A 27178-nucleotide genomic window follows, 5' to 3' on the forward strand; every position below is an offset into this window, starting at 1 on the left:
CGAACACCATAAAGATAGTGGCGCCATATTTTCAAAGAAAATACTACGACAGCCAATTCTAGATCATGGGTTAGGTAATTCTTCTCATGAACTTTCAACTGATGGTAGCCTGATCTGAGGTCTATCTTAGAGAAACAAGTAGCACCTTAAAGCTGATAGAAAAGATCATCAATCCCTTGGTCGAATGAAACCTTTATTTAGGAGATCTTTCAACTGCTCATTCAACTCTTTTAACTCTGTTGGTGACATTCTATATGGCGGAATATATATAAGACGAGTATCAGGAAGAATATCTATACCGAAGTCTATCTCTCTCTCAGGAGGGACTCCGGGTAGATCATCTGGAAAGACTTCCGGAAACTCACTCACAATTGGAACTGACTCAATAAGAGGTATCTCAACACTAGAGTCATTAACTCGGACTAAGTGATAGACACACCCCTTGGAAACTAACTTTCTCGCCTTTAAGGTACGAAATAAAACGACCCTTAGGCACTGTTGAACTGCTACTCCACTTTATAACTAGCTTATTAGGAATTTGGAACCTAACAACTCGAGTTCTACAATCAATGGAGGCATAATAAGCATGAAGCCAGTCCATACCTAGAATGACATCAAAATCCATTATGTATAACTCAACTAAATCAGCCATGGTGTTCTTGTGATTGATGGAAATGACACAATCACGACTCGCTTAGCTAGAATAGACTCCCCAACAGGTGTAGAAACACAAAAGGGTTCACAAAGTTTCTCAGGAAGGACATCAAAATTCATTGCAACATAAGGAGTCACAAAAGATAAACTTGCTCCTGGGTCTAGCAAAGCATAAACATCAAGAGTAAAGACTTTGATCATACAATTCCAACATCTAGAGAATTCTCTTGCTCTTGACGACTAGTGATAGCATGTAGGCGGTTTGATCCTCCGCTTGCCCCTGAAGTAGCTCCTTTAGATGCAGCTTTGTCTGGTGGAGAAACTAATGAAGATTAGGCTCTATTGCCCTGATTCCCATTACCTTCCCAGCTCTTAGGGCACTCTTTCATGAAGTGACCCTCTTGTCCACACTTGAAACAACATGTGGAGCCTTCGCGACACTTACCTAGGTAGTTCCTACCACACTTAGCACATGCAAGAGCCCAGCTACCTCCTTGTGCCACACTACCTTGAGACTGCGCATGTCCAGCTCTGAAATTCTACGAATTTTGACCATTATACTCACCTTTGTTTCTAGGTGCAGGTGCACTAGCAGATGATGGAGCAGGTCCCTTTTGCTTTTGCTAAAAGGATGGACGGTTCACATGATTTCTTTGCTGCCCAGAATAACTCTCTGTCTTAGCTTTCTTGTTTCTAAATTCCTCTCTATCCCTTAGCTTCTCTTCCTCAACCTTGCTATATCCATGTCACCTATTAGCATCACAGCCTTACCTCGAGACAACCCAGCAACAAACAAACTCATCCTACTCCTCATATCCGCAACCATCTCCGGAGCATCTCGGGAAAGTTGGGTAAACTTCAAACATACTCATGAACATTTAGTGAATCCTGCTTAAGGGTAAGAAATTCCCATACCTTGGCTTCTCTAAGTTCACGGGGAAAGAAACGCCCCAAGAATGCACTCTCGAACATAGCCCAACTCAAAACCGGTGCATCCTCAGCCCTACTCTTCTTCCACTGGTCAAACCAAGTCCTAGCAACATTCTTCAGTTGATATGCAACTAGTTCAACTCGCTCAGCATCGACAACGTACATGACCTCAAATACCTTTTGCAGTTTCTCAACAAAAATTTTCGGATCCTCAGTAGTGCTTGAACTAGTGAAACTTGGAAGATTCATCCTCAAGAGCTCTCGGACCCTCAAAGTATCAACCTCTTCTTGTCGAGCTCCTCTTTGTTGCCCAACTTGGTTGGTCACAGCTTGACTTAGCATTCGGATTGATTCCTGAAATTCAGTATTGGTGACCTCTCCTTGAGGTTACACTTCAGGTGTATTTGGTACCCATTGCTCCTCAACGTTACGCCTAGCAAGACGACCTCTGATAGCTCTTCGTGGAGGCATGATTAACTGAAAGACACACGCAAGTACGAATTAGAAGGAAACTTTTTAGAGATTAACTTAATCGCACGAAATGAATGTGAAAGAAGTGAAAGAATTTCCTAAATGTTGCAGCCTCTTAATTATAGATGTGGCGCGTTTCACACCGATAACTAGGACTCTACATACACGACTTCATAGACTCCCTAGGACTCTTGAACTCTGTGCTCTGATACCAAATTTGTCACCTTTCGAGCCTACACCCTGGGCGGGATTGACACTCGAGAACCATTGTTGGCCCCAAGCGAACCCTTAGCCTAACTTAATTCATAGCGAAAGAACTTAAAGCATTAATACAAGGATTCAATGCATCTTTACTCATCTGTCTAAAAGATAACTTAGAACGTTTAAAGATAAAATGTTCAACTTAGCCAAAATGGCAACTCAAGTCTTAACATAAGAAATAACAATGTAAAGACAAATGAACTACTAATTGTCTATTAAGCCTCTAAACTGAGAGGGATGTCGGGACAAGACCCTCGATCATCCTAACAACTGAAATGAACAAAGAAATAAAACAAGACATAACCAAAGGGATCCTCTGGAAAACAAGGAGGCTCATCAACTGACTCTGAGTGCTCAACTAGATCAACGAGGCGCTAGATGCTGATCCTGGTTACATGTATCTGCATCATTACAATGATGCAGGCCAAATTGCATCAGTACATTGAATGTACGAGTATGCGAGGGGAAAACTAAACATAACATAAGCTTGAAAGTAATCTGAAAAGAACACTCACCTTGGCTTTACTCAACTCATGAATAACTCAACTTAAATGCAGGGTAAAAACAACAATAATAGTGCAGTTTATACAAAGCATTTAAAACTGTAGGTGATAACTCAAAGTATTAAAGAAATACAATAGCAATTCAGCTACATACAAAGTAATATAATACTGTGGGAGTTTCTCTAGCTGACAACCACCACTATGAGCCTAAGTGATGATACAACGTCTCGCCCACGCTGCCAGAACTGTCATATACCTTACCGTGATATAGAACACCTCAACTAAGTGGATCCACTAGTCTATGGATTCATTTAAAAAGTATGATCATTTCTACCCATGATGGCTACATGGTTTATGGATACTTGAGTTATTATGAACTCGTCCCCATATCGGTGCTCAATACTACTCTCAAAATATACTCAACTCATATGTTTAAAAAAAACTCTTTCTTTGGTTCGAGATAACTACTCAAAATTTAGCTTAAAAGCTCTCTTGGAAATCGATGTTTCCTCTCTTGTTCAAATGTGAAAACATTTAACTCTTGGGAATACTTAGTTCCCGTATAACTTTTGAAGAAATTAACTTAAATCTTTACTCTTTGCTCAACTCAAAACTCAAGTCTTAAAACAAAGTTAAAACGTTTGTGAAAGACTTTTGGAAAACTCTTTGTACTCATCTTGACTTAACTCTTAAATTTCCTTGAATTGAATTATGAATTCAAGGCTCATGATCTCATGTTTATGGATGATTTCATGATGTTTAGACGTACCTTAGATTGTAGAAATCAACTAGAAAACTTAGGTACGTTACTAAGGAACTAGTACGGAAAGAAGTGGGAAAAAGTAGTGGGCTTGGCGTCCCTGGCGCTCTGAGTGGCGCGGGGCGCCAGAACACAAACTTCAGAAATAGGGTTGGGGCGCTCTGGCTGGCGCGGCTCCCTAGAGCCCAAAGTTCAGAACCCCAGGTGGGGCGCTCTGGCTGGGGCGCCGCCCCAGGCCCTTGCCCAAAAAGTTCCGAAATTTCTTCTTCGTTTTTCAACTCTAAACCCTCTAACTTCACTTGGTTCTTTCTCCAAACACTTAGAATCAACTAAATCATCAATATACAAAAGATTCTACTAAAAAACACCCCTAAATTCACGAATCAAACTCAAGAAACTTCAACAACAAGAACCCACAAGATTTCAAACGAATTATCATCAAGAACTCATACTATTTGCTTTCAAAACAGCATAACTTCACTGAATTGAATCATGATTGGCGTGTGGATGAACAAACCCAACGCTATGTGATCTCACATATCTCATAGGATTGAATCCTTGGAGAAATCCACAACCAAAATTGTACGATCTTGACGAATCTTGACTTTTCTTCTCCTTTCTCCTCTTTTCTCTTTTTTCCAAGCCCTAGCGTGAATTTCCAATTGTCTCAACTGATCTAATTCTGATTAGACCCCAATTAATTACCAAAAAACGAAATTAAGTCATGGGGTGGTGAAAAGACCACAATACCCTTCTAAAATCCGGATTAGACTTTCCTTATCTGAACAACCTAACTTCAAATGGGCATATCTCACTCATAAAAACTCGGAATCGCGCAAACTCAGCGGCATTGGAAAGATAATTCAAAGATCTTTCCTACGGTATCTGGAATCACACCTAACTCATCCTGATCTAGGAGTTATGGTTATTTGAAGTTGACCAAAAACTCAAACTTAACATAACTTAACCAATTTTTCAGATTTTTCATTCTTTCCTACTATGACTCTTTCCAATTCTAACTCTTTCTAGTTCTTACAAATAGGTAGATGTTACATATAGTTACATAAATAATATAATATTATTAAACTACTAACAAATATGAAACCTTGTATTAGTATAAACTAAGGGCTCGTTTGGTGTGAGGGATAATCATAAATAGTCCTGGGATAAATTTAGATGTCTTGTTTAGTTGACATATTTGGGATAACTTATTCCACCATTTATAGCATAGTGATGGGATAAGTTATCCATATACATGGTGGGATAAGTTATCCCAGGATAACTAACCCATGATAGTTAATCCTGGGATAACTAGTTCCCAACCAAACGACCCCTAAACGTTTAGAAGTAGAAAATTTGACTACTCTATTTTGATTGAAATGTATCTGAAATTTAATTGATTAATGAAATGAGTTGTTTGTTCTTTATTTTGAATATAGTATATTTTTACATGTGTAATGTGTTAGTATGATCCAATTGAGATTTTTTTTAAATTGTCGATGTCATAATACTCAATTATATGAGTATATATTAGTTGAAGTTGAACAAACTATGATTACCGATTTTTCATACCGTAGATAATGAAACCGAACTTTAAAATACCGAATCACACCGAATTAAATTGATATGGTAATGATATAATGTTTTAAAAACTGAATATCAAAATTACAATATCAAAATTTTCAAGTACCATATCGTACCACACCATGTCCACCCATACATAAAAGGATATTTACTTGGAACTTTGACTAAATTAGGAGTTAAATCTTGTTGAAATGTAAAAACTAAAAAGTTATTACTAGGTAATTGTAGTTTGCAAGAAGTTATTTAAGGTCTCTACATTTTAGCCCTAAAACTCGAAAGCTTCCCTGCTGTGAAGTTTGAAGAGCTGAGAAAGAGAGACGAGTATGGCTATGTCTCTCCGAGTTAGACGCCTGAAAGAAGCTTATAGGCTGCTTCCTCTTCTTTTTGCTGGTACTTACTTCTTCCTAATATCAAATTATTTGGCTAATGTTTTCTAATTATTTTCTGCTAATATGAATTCCTGATTCTGGACAGGAAACATGTATAATCTACCCGGAAAAGACGGCATTTTGCGCAGGCCTCTTTTGAATTGTTCGAAAAATTTACGTGCAGACATCAATACAATGTGCCTATATAGATGTCATCAGGATCATAGGTAACAATTTCTATTTTCTGGATACAGGGTACACCAATTTGAATTTCTTTAGAACTATGTTTCCACCTGATTGAACAACAATGAATAGTAATGTGGGTTATCTCTTTATCATTTTGTTAATATTTTCTTATTGAAATTCTTTCAAATTTCAGTAAGGAAGAAGAGATCGATTAAATAATTTTTCAGTTGATGTTCGATTCAGCTCACATTAAAAAAATACTATCTTGAAAGTTTTTTCTATCATTATATGTTATGATTTATACAATATGATGATGCAAAGTTGTCCTTAGAAGTTCTTGTTTAATTCCTTAATGGGTAAAGTTAATTGATCTCTAATTATTTTCTAGTGCCGTATATATGTATTAACATGGAGAAAACTTCGGTTACTTTGGTATTTACAATTGTTATCATTGTACCAAAATAATATACAATTGTTACGGTTTAATAATTTTCAGAGGAAAGAGATTATAGGGAAAAAAAGATTGATAAGTAATTCTAAAATTTGGTTTTTCTAGTGCTCCATGTAGTAGTTTGAATTTATTCAGCCTACTATTTTGGAGGTTTTAGTAGTCTTCACTTGTCCTTGACAGTCTCTTTCAGGTATTCAACTATATCAGAAGCAGTGTCGGAGCCTCTTGTACAACTCGATTTCCCCTCCTTCATTAAGTCTACTATTGATAAACCTGAAGGTGAGCTACTCTCACTTGGTAAATGTGATTTTGTTTTTCTTTGTAAAATTGTGAGGATGAAACCATGTACTGAGGTCACATGTGGAAAATGTCTAGATACCAATAGGTTTTAGTAGGAAAAATTCATCAAGTTCTGGGGATTTCTGATCAATTAAAGCCGAGTTGAAGAAACTTACCTACGAAGAAAAGAAAAAAAATCCTGAGCTGGAGAATTTTTTTAATACTTTTCTCTTTCCTATATGCTGCACCAAAGATTTGCACAGATGGCCAATAAATAACTGTTGTACTGGACCAACTTGTCAGCGGTTGAGTTAATCATGTACCTTCTGTGGATCTTATCAGTGAAATGAGTCCTGAGAGCTCAATGTTTAGTAGATGGATGCATATGAAAAATTACTTATGGCCTTAGCATACATAGTCATGCTTCTTATGTCATTAAGATTCTACCTTTGCAGTAGATTTTCAGTTGGAGGCTTTATTAGCATGTGTCAATCCGTGGCATGTTTGAACTCTGAGTTCATTTTCTAGTTTTGTATATGGACCTTATTTTTTGCAAAAGCAAGTGTTGTGAGTGGCAATCTGTTTTCCACAGCTGTATGCATTTGCTTTTTTATTCCGATAATGAACAGTATGATCCTGATTTGATGTCACCAGTGACCAGTCTATCTTCCTTACCAACATATCTATCAGAAGATCACCTACGAGTGTTGGGACTTCTAGTTTGCACCACCATCAAAGCTCCTTGAGTAGCTTGATGACTGCTTCAGCAACATCACAAAGACCATCATGTCTTCCGTGTTGTTTTCTCTTCCATCAGTTAAAAATTAGCAACAGTTGAATCTATTGCAAGACTTTCCCAAGCAAGCAAGGTTAGCCATCTGGCATTAAACCCCTTCTAGCTCCATTTCTGCTATCATTTTAGAAGAGAGAACATCAACATAATTTAATGAACTTGCTACAGTCATAATATATCCAATGACCATCGATTCCTATCCTCCAATCTTTTGTTATTCTTCCAATCGACACTGGTAAATTGCTGCTACGTGACTAGGAGGTCACAGGTTCGAGCTGTGGAAACAGCCTCTTGCATAAATGCAGGTAAGGCTGTGCACAATAAACCTTGTGGTCCCGCCCTTTCCTTGGACCTCGTACATAGAGGGAGCACAGTGCACCGGACTGCCCTTCCAATCGACTCCTAACTTGTTCTATATTCTTCACATTTCTTGCTTAATTTTTGGCACTACTAACTTGTTCATTATCTGGTTTCTGTAACTGGATATATATGCATACTTGCCTCATTTTCTGTTGCTTTTTGAACAAAATGTACAGGCCCTTCTCATTGTTGGTTCAATGGAATTCCGGATAAGAAATCTCTGAAAGATGGCATTTTCTTAGTGCTCATAGCTGGATTCGTAAATAGTTCCTCAATCACGGAGGCAAACTTTGTTAGCATGCTTGAGAAAGTAAAGTTTCTCCAGGATAGGTAGCATAGATCCTTATGCAAACTTGTTCTGTGTTAATTTTCTTATATACATGTTTTCACAGATCTCTACTTTCTTCCAATGTTGCAGATATCCTTTCCTTCAAATAATTGGTTTCCAGGATATGAAGATCCCACTTTGTTCCAGTGATATTTGCACACATCTGCTTGGGAGAACTTTGAAAGAATACATTGCCTTTCCTATCCTTCTAGCTAACAAGAATGTTCTAGAGGTATGTTCACATAATTTGTTGCTCAATTAGTGCAGTTTGAAGGATCTTATTCAATCTGCTTTTTTTCATTTATTGTGTCGTACGACTTGATAGCTGTTTCAAAGACGGGACTCTATTGAAATATCTGTACTTAGTCAGAAGGGAGTTGCAAATTTTGACTATTCAGTGAAGATTTGAACTTTCTGTCATTAGTACCTGGATACTGTGCTTTCTTATATTTATTTGCTAACTTGGTCTCCTTTAGTATGTAAAGTTTATGTGTCCATCATATCCTTGCTGATGTTCTAAGGAAAGCAAGACAAACTCTATCATTGGTTTTAAGAAAATAATCATGGGCATCTGATCCTCAGAAGAAATCTGAATGACTGGGAAATTCCCAGAATACTTAAACTGTTTAAGGTTCTGGAGAATTTTCAAGGTATACAAACAGGCGAGGATTATTTATGGTGGCAGGGGCACAACAAAGGTAGTTACAAGGTGAAAGAAGGATACAAACAGATAAGTCCTGGTCGCATTCAAGACTTCAAATGACCTTGGAAGCAAATCTGGAGGATCAAAGTGGCATGCTTTACATGGCTACTAGCCAATGAAGCACTTTTGACATTGGATAATGTGGCCAAGAGAGGAATCTCTCTATGCAACAGATGTTCCTTATGTGGTAAGGCTAATGAGACAGTGAGACATCTCTTCTTACATTGCAACTTTACTGAGCAGCTGTGGCAGATTTTCCTTAATCTCAGAGGCATATCTTGGTGTATGCCTAGCAAGATTGATGAGACTCTATTCAGTTGGGAGATGGCTGGAGTTGGGGCAACAAACAGAGAAAGATGGAGGATGATCCCTGCTAGTATTTGGTGGACTATATGGAGGGAGAGAAACGAGAGATGTTTTGAGAATAGGAACAACAACTTGCAGGAAGTAAAGCTTAAGTGTATTTTGTTGTTCTACTTTTGGTGTACAAATGTCTACTCTAATGAAACTGAGTCAATCATAGATGTTTTAGGATCCATTTAGATTTGGTTCAGTTTTTGGATAGATTATACTTCCTTTCTGCTTTTGTAAATATGGTTTTTCAGTACTACCTAAGTACTAAATGAAATACAAATGTTACCAGGTTCAAAAAAAAATAGACAAATCCCTTCTATGTTTCTTTCTCTATTCTGTTAATGAATAATTTCATGTTTTTGGTACACTATAGAAACATTATTTCATTTACTGTCATAGGGGTTATGAATAACACTATGATTTTAACAGGCAGAGAAGAAGTAGTAAGTCCCTAGAACTCTTATAAGTCATAACAGAAACTATGAAAACCGATATGAATTATAAACTAGATAATAATGCTTTCAAAGATTGTTGAACATTGCTAGAGAGTCTCCTTGAGGACCAAATGGATGAACTCAAAAATAACCTCATCATTAGATTTTGACTTCTTTAACAGTATTGGTTAAATAGTTTAAATTTTGTGTTGGGCCTCAACTAAATCTCCTTTTATGTGCAAAGTGGTGCTGATATGGTAGTTAGACCTTGAGTCTCGTCTAAATTAGAGAAAATTGGCATTGTGCTAGAAGATGCAATGCGTATTGTGGGGTATGTCTATGTCATCAATTTTTCTTTTCATGTTTTTAATAGGCAATCGATGTTAGCTACATTCAATCTTTTATATCCTTTGGTCATATATTCATGTTGATATATGGGTCGGTATTGGAAATGTTGTGCTTAATTGTTAAACTTGCATCACCCTCATCAAAAACATCTTGGTTGTGTACTTGGGTTAAGATACGACTTTTGTTTCTTGCAATTTGTCCATGTTTCTTTTGGGTATTGCGTATTACTTTGTTGCTTGTTACCCTCTATATATTTTAATACAACATATGCATAATAAGTTGTTTTTGGGTGATATTTTCTGTTTGTTGACCTAGAAAAAGTGTATGATGGAGTCCTAAGGGTATTATGGAGATGCTTGGAGGCTAAATGTGCACATGTACTTTCATTAGGGTGGTTAAGGACATGTACGAAGAAGCCAAGACCTAGTGAGGACAATGGGAGGAGATTCAGAGCACTTTCTAGTTGTGATGGAGTTGTATCAAGGATCAACCCTTAGGCCATTTCTATTTGCCTTGGCGATGGGTGAATTGACGTGACATATTCAAGGGGAGGTGCCGTAGGGTATGCTATTTGTAGATGTCATTGTATTGATTGACGAAACATCTGGCAAAGTTAACGATAGACTGGACGTTTGGAGATATGCCTGGAGTCTAAAGGATTCAAGTTGAGTAGGACTAAGACAGAGTACTTGGAGTGCAAGCTCATTGATGTAATACGTGGTAGATGGGGAAGTGAGGATTGATACACAAATCATCCCCAAGAGAGGAAATTTCAAGTACCTTGGGTCAATAATCCAAGGAAATGGGGGAAATTGATGATGATGTTACTCATTGTATTAGAGCAAGGTGGATGGAGTGGAGGGTCGCATCCGGTTTCTTGTGTGATAAGAATGTATCACCAAGACTTAAAAGTGAGTTTTATAAAGTGGTTGTATGACCAATTATGTCGTATAGGGTGTAGTGTTGGCTGGTCTAGAACTCGCACGTTCGGAAGATGAAAGTATCGAAAATGAGGATGTTAAAATGGATGTGTGGGCATACTAGGAGAGAGAATTATAAACAAAGATATTCGAGTCAATGTGGGAGTGACCGCTATGATGGACAGGACGAGGTGGCAAGTTTGTGATCGTTCGGAAATGTGAAGAGGAGATGCATAGATGCCCCAATGTGGAGGTGTAAGAGGTTGACTATGGTGGATATGGGGAGAGTAAGGTAGTGGTAGACCGAAGAAGTATTGAGGAGAAGTGATTAGATAGGATATGACTCAGCTTATCGAGACATGACTAGACAAGAGGATATGGAGGTTAGGGGATTAGAGTAGGAGGTTAGTAGGTAGTTGAGCGTTGTCTAGTTTTTCTTATCGGTATTGTTATTATTACTCTCCTACATTCTTATTTTTCTATTTTATTATTATATGTTTTTTCCTTTGCCTCGGTTACTGTATTATTAGTTATTTCTACTGTTTTCTTCTCATTTACTTTTAGCATGGCTTCTTCATTATTATATTTCTTTTCCATACTTGATTTTGATATGCTTTATTTGAGCCGAGGGTTATCAGAAATAACCTCTCCCCAAGCCCCACTTGTGGTATCACACTGGGTTATGTTGTTGTTGCTCTTCGTTGATATCTGGCCTTCTGCAACCTTTATTTCATGTTTCTCATGTTGTAATTGTCACTGGATCCATTCATTGCTCATGAATTGACATACTACGTGACTACGTCCTTTTTCAGATTGCTTGTGAGGCTTGCTATGTGTTGTTTAATGGTTCTGAAAGTTCTTCGATCTATTATGGGAAGGAAGCAGATATTATTAGTTATTTCTACTGTTTTCTTCTCATTTACTTTTAGCATGGCTTCTTCATTACTATATTTCTTTTCCATACTTGATTTTGATATGCTTTATTTGAGCCGAGGGTCTATCGGAAATAACCTCTCCCCAGACCCCACTTGTGGTATTACACTGGGTTATGTTGTTGTTGCTCTTCGTTGATATCTGACCTTCTGCAACCTTTATTTCATGTTTCTCATGTTGTGATTGTCACTGGATCCATTCATTGCTCATGAATTGACATACAACGTCCTTTTTCAGATTGCTTGTGAGGCCTGCTACGTGTTGTTTAATGGCTCTGAAAGTTCTTCAATCTATTATGGGAAGGAAGCAGATATTGTGATTCTAGACAAAGGTAGGGTGTGTCTCCTTTTTTTTTTTTTTTTTAAATATCTGCCATGCTGAATAAATGTTAAGTACTAATCTTTTTTTGTTGGAGCTGCTACTACCTTTATCCAAAGATTTAGTTAATAAGGATAATTAGTTCCTTTTCCTTTTTTTGATTAGAAGTATGATTGATTACTTCTGAATTGCATATTCATCACAAAATGTGACTTCTGTTGGGGGAGTGATGGTGATGGTCAGTGTATGGCATGATTAGAACTGGAACTCTATCATCCATTTTCCTTCTATTGTCTTTAAAGTAAGGTTCTCTGTTACATTCTGCAATGTCAGCAATCAAGGATTTCAGAGCACAAGAGAGTGAGACCCCCAAGATCATGCATAATCTGGCAAGCACATGGGTAAAGCCAACTGATGACTTCAAGGAACCACTTCTCTGTTTTCCCTTGCGAAACTTGCTTCTTTACTTTCCAGGTAGAGGTTCCCCTGTTGAGCTGTCCCCCGTACTTTGATTTAGCACTTACTTAAAAAGATAATTATGGACATTCCCATATATTAATTACTATGAAGGTGCAAGGATTTTGAGATTTTCTGCCTCAAACGTGCAACTTGTGTGTTTCCCTTTAGTATAAAATTACGAATATGATGTTTATCTACGGATTCCTTCTGCCTACCCCCTTTCTTTTTGTTGCCTTGTAAAATGATGGAAAATCAGACAAGAAAGGAACAATTAAGCATTTAAAGAAGGGATGAATTCAAGGTGTAATTTGTATGAAATGATGTATTATAGCTCTTCCTACTGATGGGATTGTATACCTAGTGCAATTTAGAGGTTCTAAGGATCAAGTAGAGGAATCATCAAACAGTAGTTCGCTAAAATTTCAAAATAAATGTTGATGATGTTCAGTGCCATAAAACAGTGCTATGATAGAAAGACGTAAAGAAGTATGTCGTTGGTGTTCTCTTTGAATCACTATGAGGAAGCTTGAACTTATGGTGTGGCCTTTTGAAACCCAAAACTGATAGCTATATCAATTTACTTTTGAAAAAGCTTCCCTTGTCTAAATAATTTCATGGGATGATAAAAAGATGTGAAAGCTCCCATATACAAATGCGAGGATTGTAATTTGACTGAAGCCCCTTGTTCCTAGCATTTGTCTCTTATACTTAAGTTTCTGAATTTCCTTGCAGGTGGCATTTCAGTTGATGAGAGTGGCAATCGCCTTTTCCTCTCTGACTCCAATCACCACAGAGTTATTGTACTAGATGGCAATGGAAAGATCTTAGACTCTGTATGTGTCAGGCATGCATGTGTTGCTTCATCATCTTTGATTGTCATATCCTACTGTTAAAGCATGAAAGGAATTTCTAATGCGAACATGATCATTTGACGTAGATTGGTTCTTCCCCTGGTCATGAGGATGGAGAATTTGAATCAGCAAAGTTGAGGCGTCCGGCAGCTTCTTTTTATCATGCCGCTGAGGACTGTCTATATCTTGTGGACTCGGAGGTAATTGCATTGGAGCTCTTTAATTTTCTTGGTATGATATCCTATTTCTCATTATCTAATATTGATGGTTACGATGAACAAAAAAAGAGAAGGGTGTGGATGTGTCTGATTTGGTAAGTGAAAAATAAAACCACTTCATCACTCAAGAGTTCAATTGTTTGGGATGTCTCAAATTGTTAATTCACTTTCAGAAAAAATGTTGACGTCTCAAGAGCAGAATTCATTAATTCATCCATTTCTTAAAAATTACGTGCTGTGTTTCATGTGAAGCTATGAAAATATTTTAAAAGTCAATAGTCTTTCTTCTCACCATAAAAGTAATATATACAGGAGATGAGTCTCCAAATTGTTATATTAGAGGGAGTAAATAGTTCGGTAAAAGAACACAAAACTGAAGCTATGAGCAATTGTCAAAATACCAATGTTTGGGTATTAATGAATGCAGCCTGGCCTAAGCTCATTATTAATCAGCAATTTGAGCTTGTACAAGTTCGAGATTGGCCGTTTAAGTTCCTGGGGTCTTTTTTTCTAACTTCTACATATTTGTATATTGAAAATAAAAGCAAAGATATAAATTAGTTGAGCTAATTGTTTTCCAATATATATTGGAAACTCAATACTAGTTATGCGGAATGTTCTGATCCTATCTAGTATTAGTGTTCTAGTGTGTCCCTTCTTAATTTCTAACATATGCATACATCATGTAAAAAATTAATAAATTCCTTTAATTATAGTTTGTGCTCCAGTAAAGCGAAATCAAACTCAGGCTTGTTTACTTTATCAAGAGAAGCTCAATTTTCTAAATTCAGTGGGTTGAGCTTTTAACATTTGAGCACACATGAATTTCAAGAACTTGAGCTAACTGACCATGATTACGTGTTTATACTTCTAACTCAAGTGAACCTAGTGAAAGATAGTGGTAAAAGGCAAATGTGGTTATTCAACTTTTGAGTGATGTTGTTAGCCTTTTTAATAGAAAATAAGTCTGCACTCAGTTCCAGACATTTTAATGCAGTACATGGTCGCCTGAGTTAAAAAAGGAACTTCCACTCCACCCAAAGTGAATTTCCTTATATCCCTTTTGGTTCTTTTGAAGATTATGTCCAAGTTCTTTCACAAGAGAGGTCTACCATATAGTCACAACAGAATGAAAGACTGCATGCTCACTTTTATTCTTTTCAACGTAATCTTTTTTGTTCCTCTCCTAAGAACCACAATGTAGCATGGCCTTCCACACATTTCCTATTTAATCCTTCGGAACACCCAACTTATAATTTTTCTCTAAATAATCAAGTGAAGTAGGAATGGAGCATTCAAATTGGGTTTCACAGGGTAATATCTGTGTATTTCCTTGCTTCTCCCCGAGTCATATTGTTGTTGAATTAGCCCTCAATCTACAGTTCTCTCTACAAGTATCAATAACTTTCTGTTTATTTGGCTGAATGATATAAAAATTTCTGTCAAATGGGATATAGAATGATCTTAAGATATGTTATTCAAAAGACAGTATTGCTTCCCTGCATCTCCTTTATGTTATACCTGAATTTTATAATGTTCCACTATTTTACAACCTTAAGATTTTGTCCTAGTGGTTGAGGACACCCTTACTGTTCCTTTTTTTTTTGGTAGTCCCTAATACTTCATAAAGCTAACAAATGTGTCCCTGTTGTGAAAGAATCATGCTATTAGGAGAGCTGATATGGGGAGGAGGGTTGTGGACACGTTGTACCCAAGAAGCAAAACAAATAAAGATAGCAGTATATGGAGCTGGATATTGGGAAAGCTTTGGCCTAGAAATGATCTAGTTGCACAGTCTGAGGAATTGAATCCGGATGCATTGTTGTTTCCATGGCACATTCTGAAATCTCCAAATGGTGATCTCCTCATTTTTAACCGCAGGTAGATGCGACATCTGGTCCATTTATCTTCCAAGTTTATACATCTGCAAATGTTTCATATTTTTCATCCGCACTTTGTTTTAACTTCTATTTCAAATGCAAGGACACTTTACTTATTTTGCACGACGACTTTGTATTAATGAACATAGAACACTAGCTGTGAAATTTTAATTGTTTTCGTTTGAGTTGTTTGGTGAGGTGAAAAGGCATAATCTGCTTGTCGGTTTTCTGATACAGAAGCAGGATAGGAAAGTTCCTTTCATTGGTTCTCTATCAACCTAATGGAAATGGATCAATCATCTGTTCTAACATTTAAGTTTCCTGAAGGCTTAGTTTAGAGTTACCTTATTACAATAGGCGGAAAGCACCGTTGTCAAACAATAAGGAAAATTAAAGGAGGGAATAATCAGCTGATGGATGCTGGGAATATTATCTGTTTCTGGATTTCCTTGTACTTTCTTCAATTGCAAATGGGAACAAGATGATGAAAAAAATAATTCTTCAATACCAAGCTAGTTATTAAGGTTGGGTATATCCATATATGTATCCTCTTTATTCATTTCACTCCATTTGAATTTGTTTTATTTCAACATTTAATAATTTAGACACTAGTAACAGTAATAGAAGTTTTCTACATTTTCAATTGACATATAAAAGCCAACTAGCTTATATCTCCTAAATGGATCTTCTTCTTCTGGTCTATTCTATATTTCTTTTGAGGATTAGTACTGCTGTATTCTTCAGCACTGGGAATGCTGGCCACCATCAGAAACATGTTACAAAGCAAGTAGACTCTAGCTTTACAAAGCTCCTAGAAATTCTACTAAACTCCTCTATTTCCTCTATACAGTTCTGTTTACACCAAAAAAATAAAGTCACCAGACAATTCCATTTCACATCATGGACTGATCTGATTTTTTGTCTTCAAAACACCTTCCATTTCTCTCCCTCCATACTGTCCACCATATGCAAGAGGGTATTATTTTTCCACCATTTTTTCTGACTTTTTACTTCCCCCTCTTTTCATCCAACAACTCATTAGATCAATTGTATGTTCAGGCATTGTCCACACTGTCTTTGTGAGTGAAAAACAGGTTCCACAATTGAGCAGTGAATTTATAGTGTTGGAACAAATGATTGTTTGTCTCCCCAGTCTCATTGCACAAAAAACATCTAGTCACCAGAACTCTCCCCTTCTTTTGTAACACTTCATGAGTAAGGCATGCCTTTTTTATCACTAGTCATGTGAAGCATTTCACTTTTGTAGGGGCTATGTTCTTCCAGACATTCCTCCGTATCTTTAGCTCTTCCTCCTGCATAATGCTATTCTCCCTCTTGTATAACTTATTTACTGTGAAACTTCCTTCTGAACTGTGTCTCCATCTAAGTCTATCAGGCTCCATTATTGTCCCACCAAAAGTATCCACTTCTTTTAGCAGGTCAACTACTCTTTTTACCTCCCAGTCCTTTAAGTGCCTTCTGAAGTTGAGATCCCAACCCTGGGGGGACCAACTACCAGAGACAATAATTTCAGGGTTGCTAGATAGTAACATGAGATCTGGAAATTTATCCTGCAGTGGTACTTCCCCTATCCAATTATCCTTCCAAAACCTAACATTGTTACCATTGCCCACTCTGATTTTAGAGTTCTCCTGGAGCTTTGACCATAGACCTCTGATAGTCCTCCATACACCCGTCCCATAAGTGCAATTCACTTCATTTGAGCACCAAGGACTGTTCTGTCCAAACTTGTGAACAATTACTTCCTTCCAGAGGGAAATTTCTTCATCACAGAATCTCCAAAGCCATTTCATCAAAAGGCAGCTGTTGTGAATTTCCAGACTCTTTATTCCTAGTCCTCCTTGCCCTTTTCTTAATTGAGTGACCTCCCATTCAACCAGATTATATCTCCCCTTCTCTTTCCAGAATCTCCAAACTGGTCTATTCTATTTTTCGCTAAATCTGCATCCAGTCTAAGAGATTATAGGTATTCTGAGATAACTTCCTTCATGTGGTTTTAAGATTACCTAGTCTCCTTTTAACATCTTATCATGGTTTCACACCTACACTTTAGTTGGCATTATTATATTTTCATTAGGTTAGATTTTAGGGGTACCTCGTCTCCTTTGACACTGTCATGAGTATGATAACATCTAAATCATATGCATACTTTGATCAAGCTGTGATACACGTACGATCTATAGCCTCCTTCTCACAACCTTCAAAGGCAGATCCATTAGTGTTTCTCAACTCCAAAACATTGGAGTTCACTCTGTTACATTGGCTGCTAACCTTCCAAACTTTCCTCCTTTGTTCGAGATTGAAACGGGCAATATGAAGCTCAAATAAGATATGATTCTTTCATAAGGGAAGTTGAAAAAGCAGTAGTGTTTTCCAATTCAATCTATTGTCCTAAGCGTTAAATGCTATAGAACATTCATGTTACACAGTTAGTTTGGTCATTAGATGTCCCATGTTGATGTGCAAACACAAAACACCGTCAGTGACTAGTTATGCCCATTTAACTTTTCATTTTTGTCGTCAACTGGTTCTGACATAAAATTTCTTCAGAGATCCGGCTTTGTAGTTTCTATTTTCTTGTTTTCCCTTTGACTTTACAGGTTCATTTTTTCCTTGTTCTCTCTTTAAGCAGAATGTCATGAATATAATGCAACTGTTTGTCTGTAAATAGTTGTTAATACTATGTAATCTATATATTCTTAGGCCTTAAGCTTTATAATCTATCTTTGGGCAGCATAACTAGGTATGTTGGTATAACATAACACGTTTATAAGGTTGGAGATACTTGGAACATATGCCCCCAAATTGGCTGTTAATTTTGTTTTAGAACCCAATTGGGCAACATTTCATGAACTTGCAATTTAAATATAATAAACAAGCTTGTAATCTTGTCTCTATGACCCCTTTATGGAATCATAGAAATTGGAATACTAAAAGCCCCAGGATTGCTCTTTCTGAACTCATATATTGCAGAAATTGTTTTCCTTAGTTTGAAATTAAATATCTTGACAATATCTGCACTCGTATTTGTAAATTTTATGGTTTGAGCTGTGTGGCTGCCCTCACTTTAATTTTCTTGCATGAAGCTGTGAGACGTTGTGGATCATGGATTTAGCCTCAGGCTTGATCAGAGAGGTTATTAAAGGTACATAAATTATTGCCAAAAATGTTCTTAAGTTGTCTCTATTCTATCAGTTAGCCTCGTCAGTTGTTGACTCATCCATACTCTAAAAGGATTTTCAAATATTTTGGAGATCTGTGAGCCATTGATCCTGGAGAAGTCGATGCTTTTGAATCAAATACCTAATGATTGGTTGCAGCAGCAAGTGGATGCAGATTGCTTGTCAAAGAGAATTCCATATGTTGAGCTTATATCTTCTGTGGTAACTTTTCAGGATCAGATACTCATTTGTGATACAGGTAGTCATGTCTTCAATGATTGGATCCGTTGTAACATCTGCTTTGCCTGATTCAATTTTTGATTGTACTTATCTGTAGTTGGTCAAACGGTATTAAAACTCAATAGAAACTCGGGTTCTCTATCAAGCTTCCAGTTTTCTAATTTGGGGATCCTTGGGTTTCCTTACTGGTCATCATCTCCTCTGGAACGAGTATGTGCTGCGTAAGTGTGACAGATTAAAGAAGCTCTATAAGCCATTGTTCTTTCCTGCTTTCTCTGGGCAATTATATTAATTTACTGTATTTTACTGTATTTGATTGTTGGTGTTACAGTGATGCAGCATTGGCAGCAAATTCTATTGATCACATAGAATCTTTCAACTTGTTGCCAGGTAGTAATAAATAGCCTATTGGTCACATGTAGTTTAAATAATTTGTGAAAAAACTCTTACCTGGATTTTTTTTTTACTGATCTTTCAGTTGTTTATCAATACCTATAATTTTTATCTTCAATATTGTATCTTACTTATCTTCTTTTTCTGGATCATATATTCTTGCAAGAATTTGGTTGTAATTAATTTATATAAATTTTGTGATACATTTACTCTTCCTTTAAAAATAAAAGAGCTTTTTTGGTTAACTCCAGAGGGGGACTAGTAAGTGTGTTATAGATTAGTATGTTAGGAGTTAGATAAGTATTGAAAATATACTTGAAATGTAAATATATCAGTAGAGGCGGATCCATAACCTAAATTTGTTGGGTTCAAATTTTAGGTTATTACTACTGAACCAATTACATATTTGAAATTATGGTTTCAATTTACAACCTGTTTGACCAAGCTGTCGAAATCAGCTTTAACAGTTGCTTATAAAAAGTGTTTTTTGAAGTGCTGTGGAAGTGTAGCAATTTGTGTTTGGTTATATCATGTGAGTAGTACTTCCCTTAGTGGTTTGTGTTTGACCAATATTTTCAAGAAGGTACTTTTAGGTGTCAAATTACGCAAAAGTAAGTTACTTAATTTGGTAAATGTAAATTTTTGATGAGTAATCTTGTCCTAAAAATCAAAAGCACTTTTTTCAGCTTCTGCTTAAAAGTGGAAAAAAGGCTTTTGCTACTATTCAAAAACATTTATTTCTTCACCAAAAGCTTGCCAAACACCTTTGGTCTTTAAAATAAGCGATTTTCTGTGGTCATAAAAAAAATAAGCATTTTTGTATAAGCACTTTTAACCTTTCAAAAGCTTGGCTAAACAGGCAATTGCTGTTTGTGAAATTTTAGTGATTTTTACACACACATCAGGGAGTTATTAATTTAGTATATGTTAACTCAAATTTGAAATCATATAAGTACTTTTAATGACCAATTTTATGTCATCAACAGATAGAAGGAGGGAGTCTAAAATGTTAATCTGACTAGTGTGTTGTTTCAAGGTTTAAAATTTAATGGTTTAATTAACGGTTATGACAATCAGCAGTTTGAGATGTCCCAAAATAGAGAATGCATTACAATGGAGAGTAGTTATTGGGTTGTCACTGCGACCTGTTAACAAAGTTGTTTTTTATAGATCAATGTAAAAAGAGAGTAGGCTAAGTTTTACTAGATAGAGGGAGTACTACATGATAACCTCGCTTCATTTTCTTAACAGGTAAAATTGACATACGACTGGATGTGGATATTCCAGAATATGTTGATCTAATTGAACCATTGGGTGAAAGTTGTATATGGCGGCTAACTAGAGGGGCAGCAACTGAAATATCCGAGGCAGATAGCACGATTACATCTTCAGAAAAGGTTTCTGATTACCTTTAGGCTTCATGTATTTGTATTCACCCATAAATTCTACTTCCTTCATCCCAAGCTGATTTTTCACTCTTCATTTTTGGGTATATACCATATACCACAAATAGTTATCTGGGACCACTTTTTTTGAAAAAGGAATATTGTCCAACATTTTTTCTCAACAAATGCTGAATAATTCATTTTTAAACTCCTCCAGTAGCAGTGCAGAGTCAAACCAAGAGATCTATGTGAAATGAACGGAGTATTAAATAGCACATACCTTAAGTAGTGCCTTCTCTCCAGTAGTTTAAAGAGTTAAATTGATGAGGATATGCAGGTTGGTATTGCCCAGCAATGGTATGATGAAATCGACCACCTTGCCTTTTCAACATCAGAAATTGCAGCAACCATAGAAGAGGCAACAATAAGCTGTGGTGAGGAAATTCCAGAAGGGAAAGTTGAGATAAGTTGCTCCGTTAACTCAAGTCCTGGAACAAGTGAGGTACATTATTCTTCCCAGCAATTTCCTTTTGATTCTGAATTGCTGAGATTCACCAGGATATATGTGAAATTTCTTGCTCAAGTTGTTTAAAATGATAAATTAATTTGTATAATTGTCTAGTCTAGAAATACTTGCACTGAATTTCAGATCCAAAAATGCTGCTTTAGTCATTATTTGATTGTCTTCATTTCTCTGGTTCTCCACCAGGTTATTGTGCTGCACTATATCTGAAACTGAAAAAGCAGGATAATTTAAGAAATACCTTACGAGATTTCCATGTATCATTCCATACAACTCACGTTATAAAATATTACTTAACTTATGAGTACCAAAGTTAATTGGTTCATGCTTCATACAAACATCCCAAGCAAACAGTAAATTTAGTACATTACAAGGCATGGGTTTACACATCCCAAACACCAAAACATGTCACCAAATTTAAGTTACAAACCATGGTGTCATGATTGAACCAACCTTCAAAATCTCATATAAATGTATAACACACAATCCCATACAAGTCCCAAGACTATTACAAAGTATGGATGCCTTTATGCAAATGTGATCTTCCTTGAAGCTTCGAAAAACTCTATCTCTAATGGCCAGCTTCAAGTATCCTCTCGAACATTCCCTACGATAGAAATAACCATCACTAAGCATAAAGCTTAGTGGTGTAAAAACTATAGGTTTGGAGCTATTAGATTCTCCAATTACCTTTGACGTCGTGGGAAACTCAATTATATCATATATAAACAAATCAAGTAACCATATATATCAAGAGTATCAAATTCGATCGTTTATGATTTAGGTGTCACGAGAGCTCATAGAACAATTTCACAAAAGATTAATAACAAGTTTTGCCCAATATGTAGATCATGACATCACACCAAGCATAGTCATGTATTGAGAAAGATCGAAGCCCTGTATCAAGAAGGGTCAAAACCCAACAATCAAGAGAATCAAGCACCATATTAAAAATGGCTTTCTAGTTCGTACTTAAAATGAATAACATCCATACTTAACACCAACCAAAAATGCGGTGTCAAGATGACAAAAGATCCGAATCAAGAGGCATGTCAATAGTGACAAAGTCACACCCATAAGGACAAAGTTCCAACAGAATGCCAAGTGATACCAACACTACAATACAAGTGACAAGAAGTAACCAAGGCACCAAGATAACCTTTTAGATATACCAGTAGGTAACAAGGGTACATGTTCAAGCTTACACAAACCTCATCCTTTTAGCATACAAACAGTCGAACACTACTTCAAGAGTCCAAACGGTAGACCAATCAACGTCTCAAGTTCCTCAACATGTACATGAGTATATACAACCTTGAAAATACAATTAAATACCCTCTATAATTTTTAGCAGCTCCATCATGTTGACATAAAACACGATTATCATCAAAAGTCTAGTCTGTGTAAATAATACCGTTTCAAAACAGTAAATCTGGCCAGTCCCAGTACCTTATGTTGTAACTTAGTTTAGAAGGTAAACGACAAAATTGGACTTTATGTCCTTCATAAAAGATGTAGGTATATGTCTTAAGGTTGCAAAGAATCAAGAATCACCACAAATTACCTTTCGTACAAGAAGTTATAATCAAAACACTAGCGGTTGGAGATAAGGGATTTCTAAATCGGAAAAATTGAAAAGAACCTGTCCTATATTGCGTCCTCTTTTTCTAATTCATAACAGAAAAACTAGATGTCCACATAAACATAAGAGTTGTTGGTATGTGTGTTAGCTTTTCAAAATGTATTTATTGATCAACAACAGAGCTCTACACAACGAGATATGCTAACAATACTAAATACTGACACCTCAAAAACAAATTTGATCACTTACCCAAAAGGTAAGGTGAGTCTTCAGTTTTCAGCCAAAAGGAACAATTTTTTCTTGTGATTTTATGGTATGGTTATAAGAGAGTTCTCAAGGTTTCTTAGTCTTAAGGAAACCGAATTCTAGAGAGAGGGTGAAAAAATATGCTATAAAAGTGATGTTTATCACTTAATATAGCTAGAAAAGGGTGGCTGCCCAAAATTCTTAAATATCACACTTTAGTTACTATTGTTAAAACATATATATATATATATATATATATATATAATACAATCTTTATAATACAATCACAATTCAAGGAAATTAAGTTTTCTCACATCACAAAATTCGAGTCAAGGAGGAGTTGTTCCTATCATCAAGAAATAACCTCTTGGAGTGAGAGTAGTAGCTTAAATAATTTGGGGGAGTTACAACTCTCTCCCCCTTCCCTTTTGGGGGTCGTTAAATAATCGCTTGTCCCGTGACTCAGGTGTGATATTATAAGAATTTTGGGCAGCATCACTTTTATAGCATATGTTTTCCTGCCCCTCAACAAAATTCAGTTTTCTTAAGACTAAGAAATCTTGAGAACTCTCTCATCACCGTATTTTCCCACAAAATCACAAGAAAAACTTGTTCCTTTTGGCTGAAGACTCACCCTACCTTTTGGTAAGTGATCAAATTTGTTTTCGAATTGTGCAGTGTTTAGTATTGTTAGCATATCTTGTTGTGTAGAGCTCTGTTGTTAGTGAATAAATATGTTTTGAAAAGTTAACACATATGTCAACACCTCTTATGTTTATGTGGAAATCTAGTTTTTTGTTATGGATTTGAAAAAGGAGACGCAATATAGGACAAGTTATGTCCAGTTTTCCGATTTAGAAATCCCCTTTGTCCAATAGCTAGTGTTTTAATTACAACTTTTTGTGCGAAATGTATTTTGTGGTGATTCTTGACTCTTTGCAACCTTAAGACATATACCTATATTTTTCATGAAGTCCAATTTTACCTTTTCAAAACTAAGTTACAACTTACAACATAAGGTGCTGGATTGGCCAGATTTACTGTTTTGGAAACAGTGTTACTTACACAGACTAGTCTTACTTTTGATGATGGAGCTACTAAAAATTAAAGAGGATATTTAGTTGTATATACTCATGTACAAGTTGAGGAACTTGAGACGTTGGTTGTCTACAGTTTGGACTCTTGAAGTTGTGTGGACTATTTGTATGCTAAAAGACTGAGGTTTGTGTACTCTTGTTACCGGTTGATATATCTGAAAGGTTGTCTTGGTTACTTGTTGTGTTGGTATCACTTGACATTCTTGTTGGGACTCTGTCCTTCTTGTGACTGTCACTATTGACATGCCTCTTGATTCAGATCTTTTGACTCTGGATTTTTTATTGGTGTTAAGTATGGAAGTTGTGCATTTTAAGTACGAACTAGAAAGCCATTTTAATATGGTTTTCTTGATCAATGGGTTTTGACCCTTCTTGGTACAGAGCTTCAGTCCTTCTCGATACGATACATGATTATGCTTGGTGTGATGACATGATTTACATATTGGGCGAAACTTGTTATTTAATCTCTAGTGAAATTGTTCTATAAGTTGAATCTTTAAATATTGAATTTGATATATTTGGTTACTTGGTTTATTTATATACGTTATAATTGAGCCACCCATGACTTCAAAGGTAATTGAAAAATCTAATAGCTCTAAACCTATAGTTTTTAGACTAGTAAGCGTTATGCTTAGCGATCGTAAGGAATGTTTGAGAGGATACTTGAAGCTGACCATTGGAGATAAGAGTTTTTGGGAGCTTTAAGGAAGATCACATTTGCATAAAGATATCTAGATTTTGTAGTAGTCTTGGAACTTGTTTGGGATCCATGTGTTATACATTTATATGAAATTTTGAAGGCGATCTCGTTACAACGTTCTTTTTTTTACAGAGATTTCTGGGGAAACTTCAATCTTGAAGCTTAAATTTGGTAGCATGTTTAGGTGTTTTGGGGTGTGTAAACCCATGCCTTGTAATTTACTGTATGTTTTGGATGTTTGCATGGACCAGTTAACTTTGGTACTCATAAGTTTGGTAATATTTTATAACGTGAGTTGTAGTTGTATGGAATGGTAAATGAAAATCTTGTAAGGAATTTGCTTAAATTATTTCGAAAAGTTCTTCCGCTATAAATTGGAAATTTTTACTTGTTTAAATTGATATCAACTGAATTTCTAAAAGGCAAATTTTTTTACCTTTAACTATTTCGAATAGGCCTAATTTTACTACTAGATTATGAATAATATATATGCCTTATGTCAAGCTCCTTATAAATTTGGGAAGTAATATACTGAATTTTAGATCCAAAAATGCTGCTTTAGTCATTATGTGATTGTCTTCATTTCTCTGGTTCTCCACCAGGTTATCATTTGTGCTGCACTATATCTGAGACTGAAAAAGGATTCAGACGGCCGTAGTGACAGTAGACAACAGAAAGCAGCCAGGATAGCAGATCTGCTAAACCCCGGGACAATGGTAAGCAGAGATGTAATTCTTCAGTTCTTGCTGGCATCAAAAAGAGATGTAGAAGAAATCATCATAACAAGACCTGTACATGTGAGACTCAAGTTTGATTGTCCAAACCATCCAAAAGCAGATAATTCCAAAGATTTAATTTTGACGGACACCTCTTTAAATGTGAATGTTGCTCTAAAGTAAACCTTTAATAGTGTAGTGTACGACTCTTGAAGATATTCGTGGGTCATTATTTTGTATGAATAAGTGCCTTTGCTGTTCTATTTATCGTTGTGTTCTTAGAGGATTCATAGTTCTACGTTGGAGAAAACCTTCCAGTTTCTAAATGTTCATGTTTTCTGCATGATTTTCTGAACTTTTCGCCTGTGACACTGACTGGGTTGCTCATTTGAAATTTCACTTCTTTTTCTTATGTAATTCATTTTGAATTTTTCTACATAACATATCTTCTAATTAGGAAATTCTTTGTTTACATAAATAATGAAGCAAGTCGAACAACAAATGTGTGAGGTAAAACTATTTTCTTTGATTTTGATGTCATAAATATATTAAGAAACATTGATGATGGGAACACGAAGAAATGTGTTGATGATCAAAATGTAAATTTTGTGAAATGTGTTGGATGATTGTGCCCCAATGACATTAAAATTTACTCGACACGACCTTTAGGCATTAAAGGGGTATATATGCTTGGGGTAGATTTCTTAGTTCTTGCCTAATTTCATACTTGAATATCTCTATCTATGAGCTGGAAAGAGTTTTTTGATTTATTATTATTATGCTCGAATTACTCTTGAATGTTGGGAGATTCATTAGTAAGGCCACCGTTTACTATCGTTCCAAGGGTGATTGTAGATGCTTGTATTTTTTTTTTTTTGGGACTATCACTCATTTGATTTCTTTGTTTGATGTGTATTTGGAGGATTTACCAAATATTGAGAATACTTACTTCTTGGGTAGAAACTTTATCAATACCCGGTTCAACATAAGATGTACAAGAACAAATGAGTATAAATAGTATTTATTGTTCAAACATATGATGTACACGAGCAAATGATTATAAATAGTCTTTGAGCAAATAAAGAATGAAACAACATGGTTCGGCATAAGATGTACAAGAACAAATGATTATAGATTGTCTTTGAGCAAATAAAGAATGAGACAACACAATCTAAACATTCAGAAGTTGATATTACACTTATTATCTTCTTCCAACATTCTAGTTAGTTTGAACCAATTATCACAAAACAAATGATATACTTGAAAATTTAAAAAGTTTCGGAAGTGAACATGTCAGATTGACATTTCCAACATTCGAGTTAGTTTGAATCAATTATCACAAAAACAAAACAAATGACATACATGAAAATTTAAAAAAATTCAGAAGTGAACATGTCGGAAGAGATTGATATCAACCAATATTGAAGAGATTGATATCAACAAATATTGCTCATATAATGTTGTAGGACCAATTTTTTTTGTCCAAATCAGGGACAATTTGTGTTTGTTTCACCGCTCACTATAAATGATATTTGTTTTAAATAAGGGCAACAAATAACACAGTCCAACGTCTTTTAATAACTATCCGTTTAACATTTTTTTTTGTGATCTATCAATCGATGACGGCTACTCTCTTGGTTTATGTTCACTAAGCTAAAGAGTTTGATGTGTGCCTTGACTTCTTACAAGATAAAGATTCAGAGAGTCAAGTTTTGAGGTTTATAGAATTTTTTATTCGGAAAAATAAATGATTTTGTTGTATGGGAGG

General features: G+C 35.9%; 1 protein-coding gene and 1 pseudogene across 1 annotated transcript; one reads left to right on the plus strand and one right to left on the minus strand.

Annotated features, from left to right (window-relative positions):
• Positions 1-2055, minus strand: part of LOC125869633 (uncharacterized) — a 13752-nt pseudogene extending 11697 nt beyond the window's left edge.
• A 3350-nt stretch (positions 2056-5405) lies between these two features.
• Positions 5406-25703, plus strand: LOC125871231 (uncharacterized). The gene is made up of 17 exons (XM_049551829.1): positions 5406-5553; positions 5638-5758; positions 6359-6447; positions 7777-7930; positions 8019-8160; positions 11858-11951; positions 12272-12412; positions 13130-13230; positions 13335-13448; positions 15124-15347; positions 18454-18512; positions 18602-18787; positions 18866-18989; positions 19100-19158; positions 20413-20558; positions 20884-21048; positions 25297-25703. Exons 1-17 carry the CDS (start codon positions 5487-5489, stop codon positions 25591-25593), a joined length of 2283 nt encoding a protein of 760 aa, XP_049407786.1. The 5' UTR covers positions 5406-5486; the 3' UTR covers positions 25594-25703.
• The last annotated feature ends 1475 nt before the right edge of the window (positions 25704-27178 follow it).

This window comes from Solanum stenotomum, chromosome 7 (assembly GCF_019186545.1).
Source record: "Solanum stenotomum isolate F172 chromosome 7, ASM1918654v1, whole genome shotgun sequence".
Classification (NCBI taxonomy): Eukaryota; Viridiplantae; Streptophyta; class Magnoliopsida; order Solanales; family Solanaceae; genus Solanum; species Solanum stenotomum.

Bases quoted from the DNA above. Each gene is read 5' to 3' on its own strand.
- LOC125871231 (XM_049551829.1), top strand. From the start codon at position 5,487: ATGGCTATGTCTCTCCGAGTTAGACGCCTGAAAGAAGCTTATAGGCTG. The intron at 6,448-7,776 runs GTGAGCTACTCT...CAAAATGTACAG, and splicing joins TACTATTGATAAACCTGAAG to GCCCTTCTCATTGTTGGTTC. The intron at 11,952-12,271 runs GTAGGGTGTGTC...CTGCAATGTCAG, and splicing joins TATTGTGATTCTAGACAAAG to CAATCAAGGATTTCAGAGCA.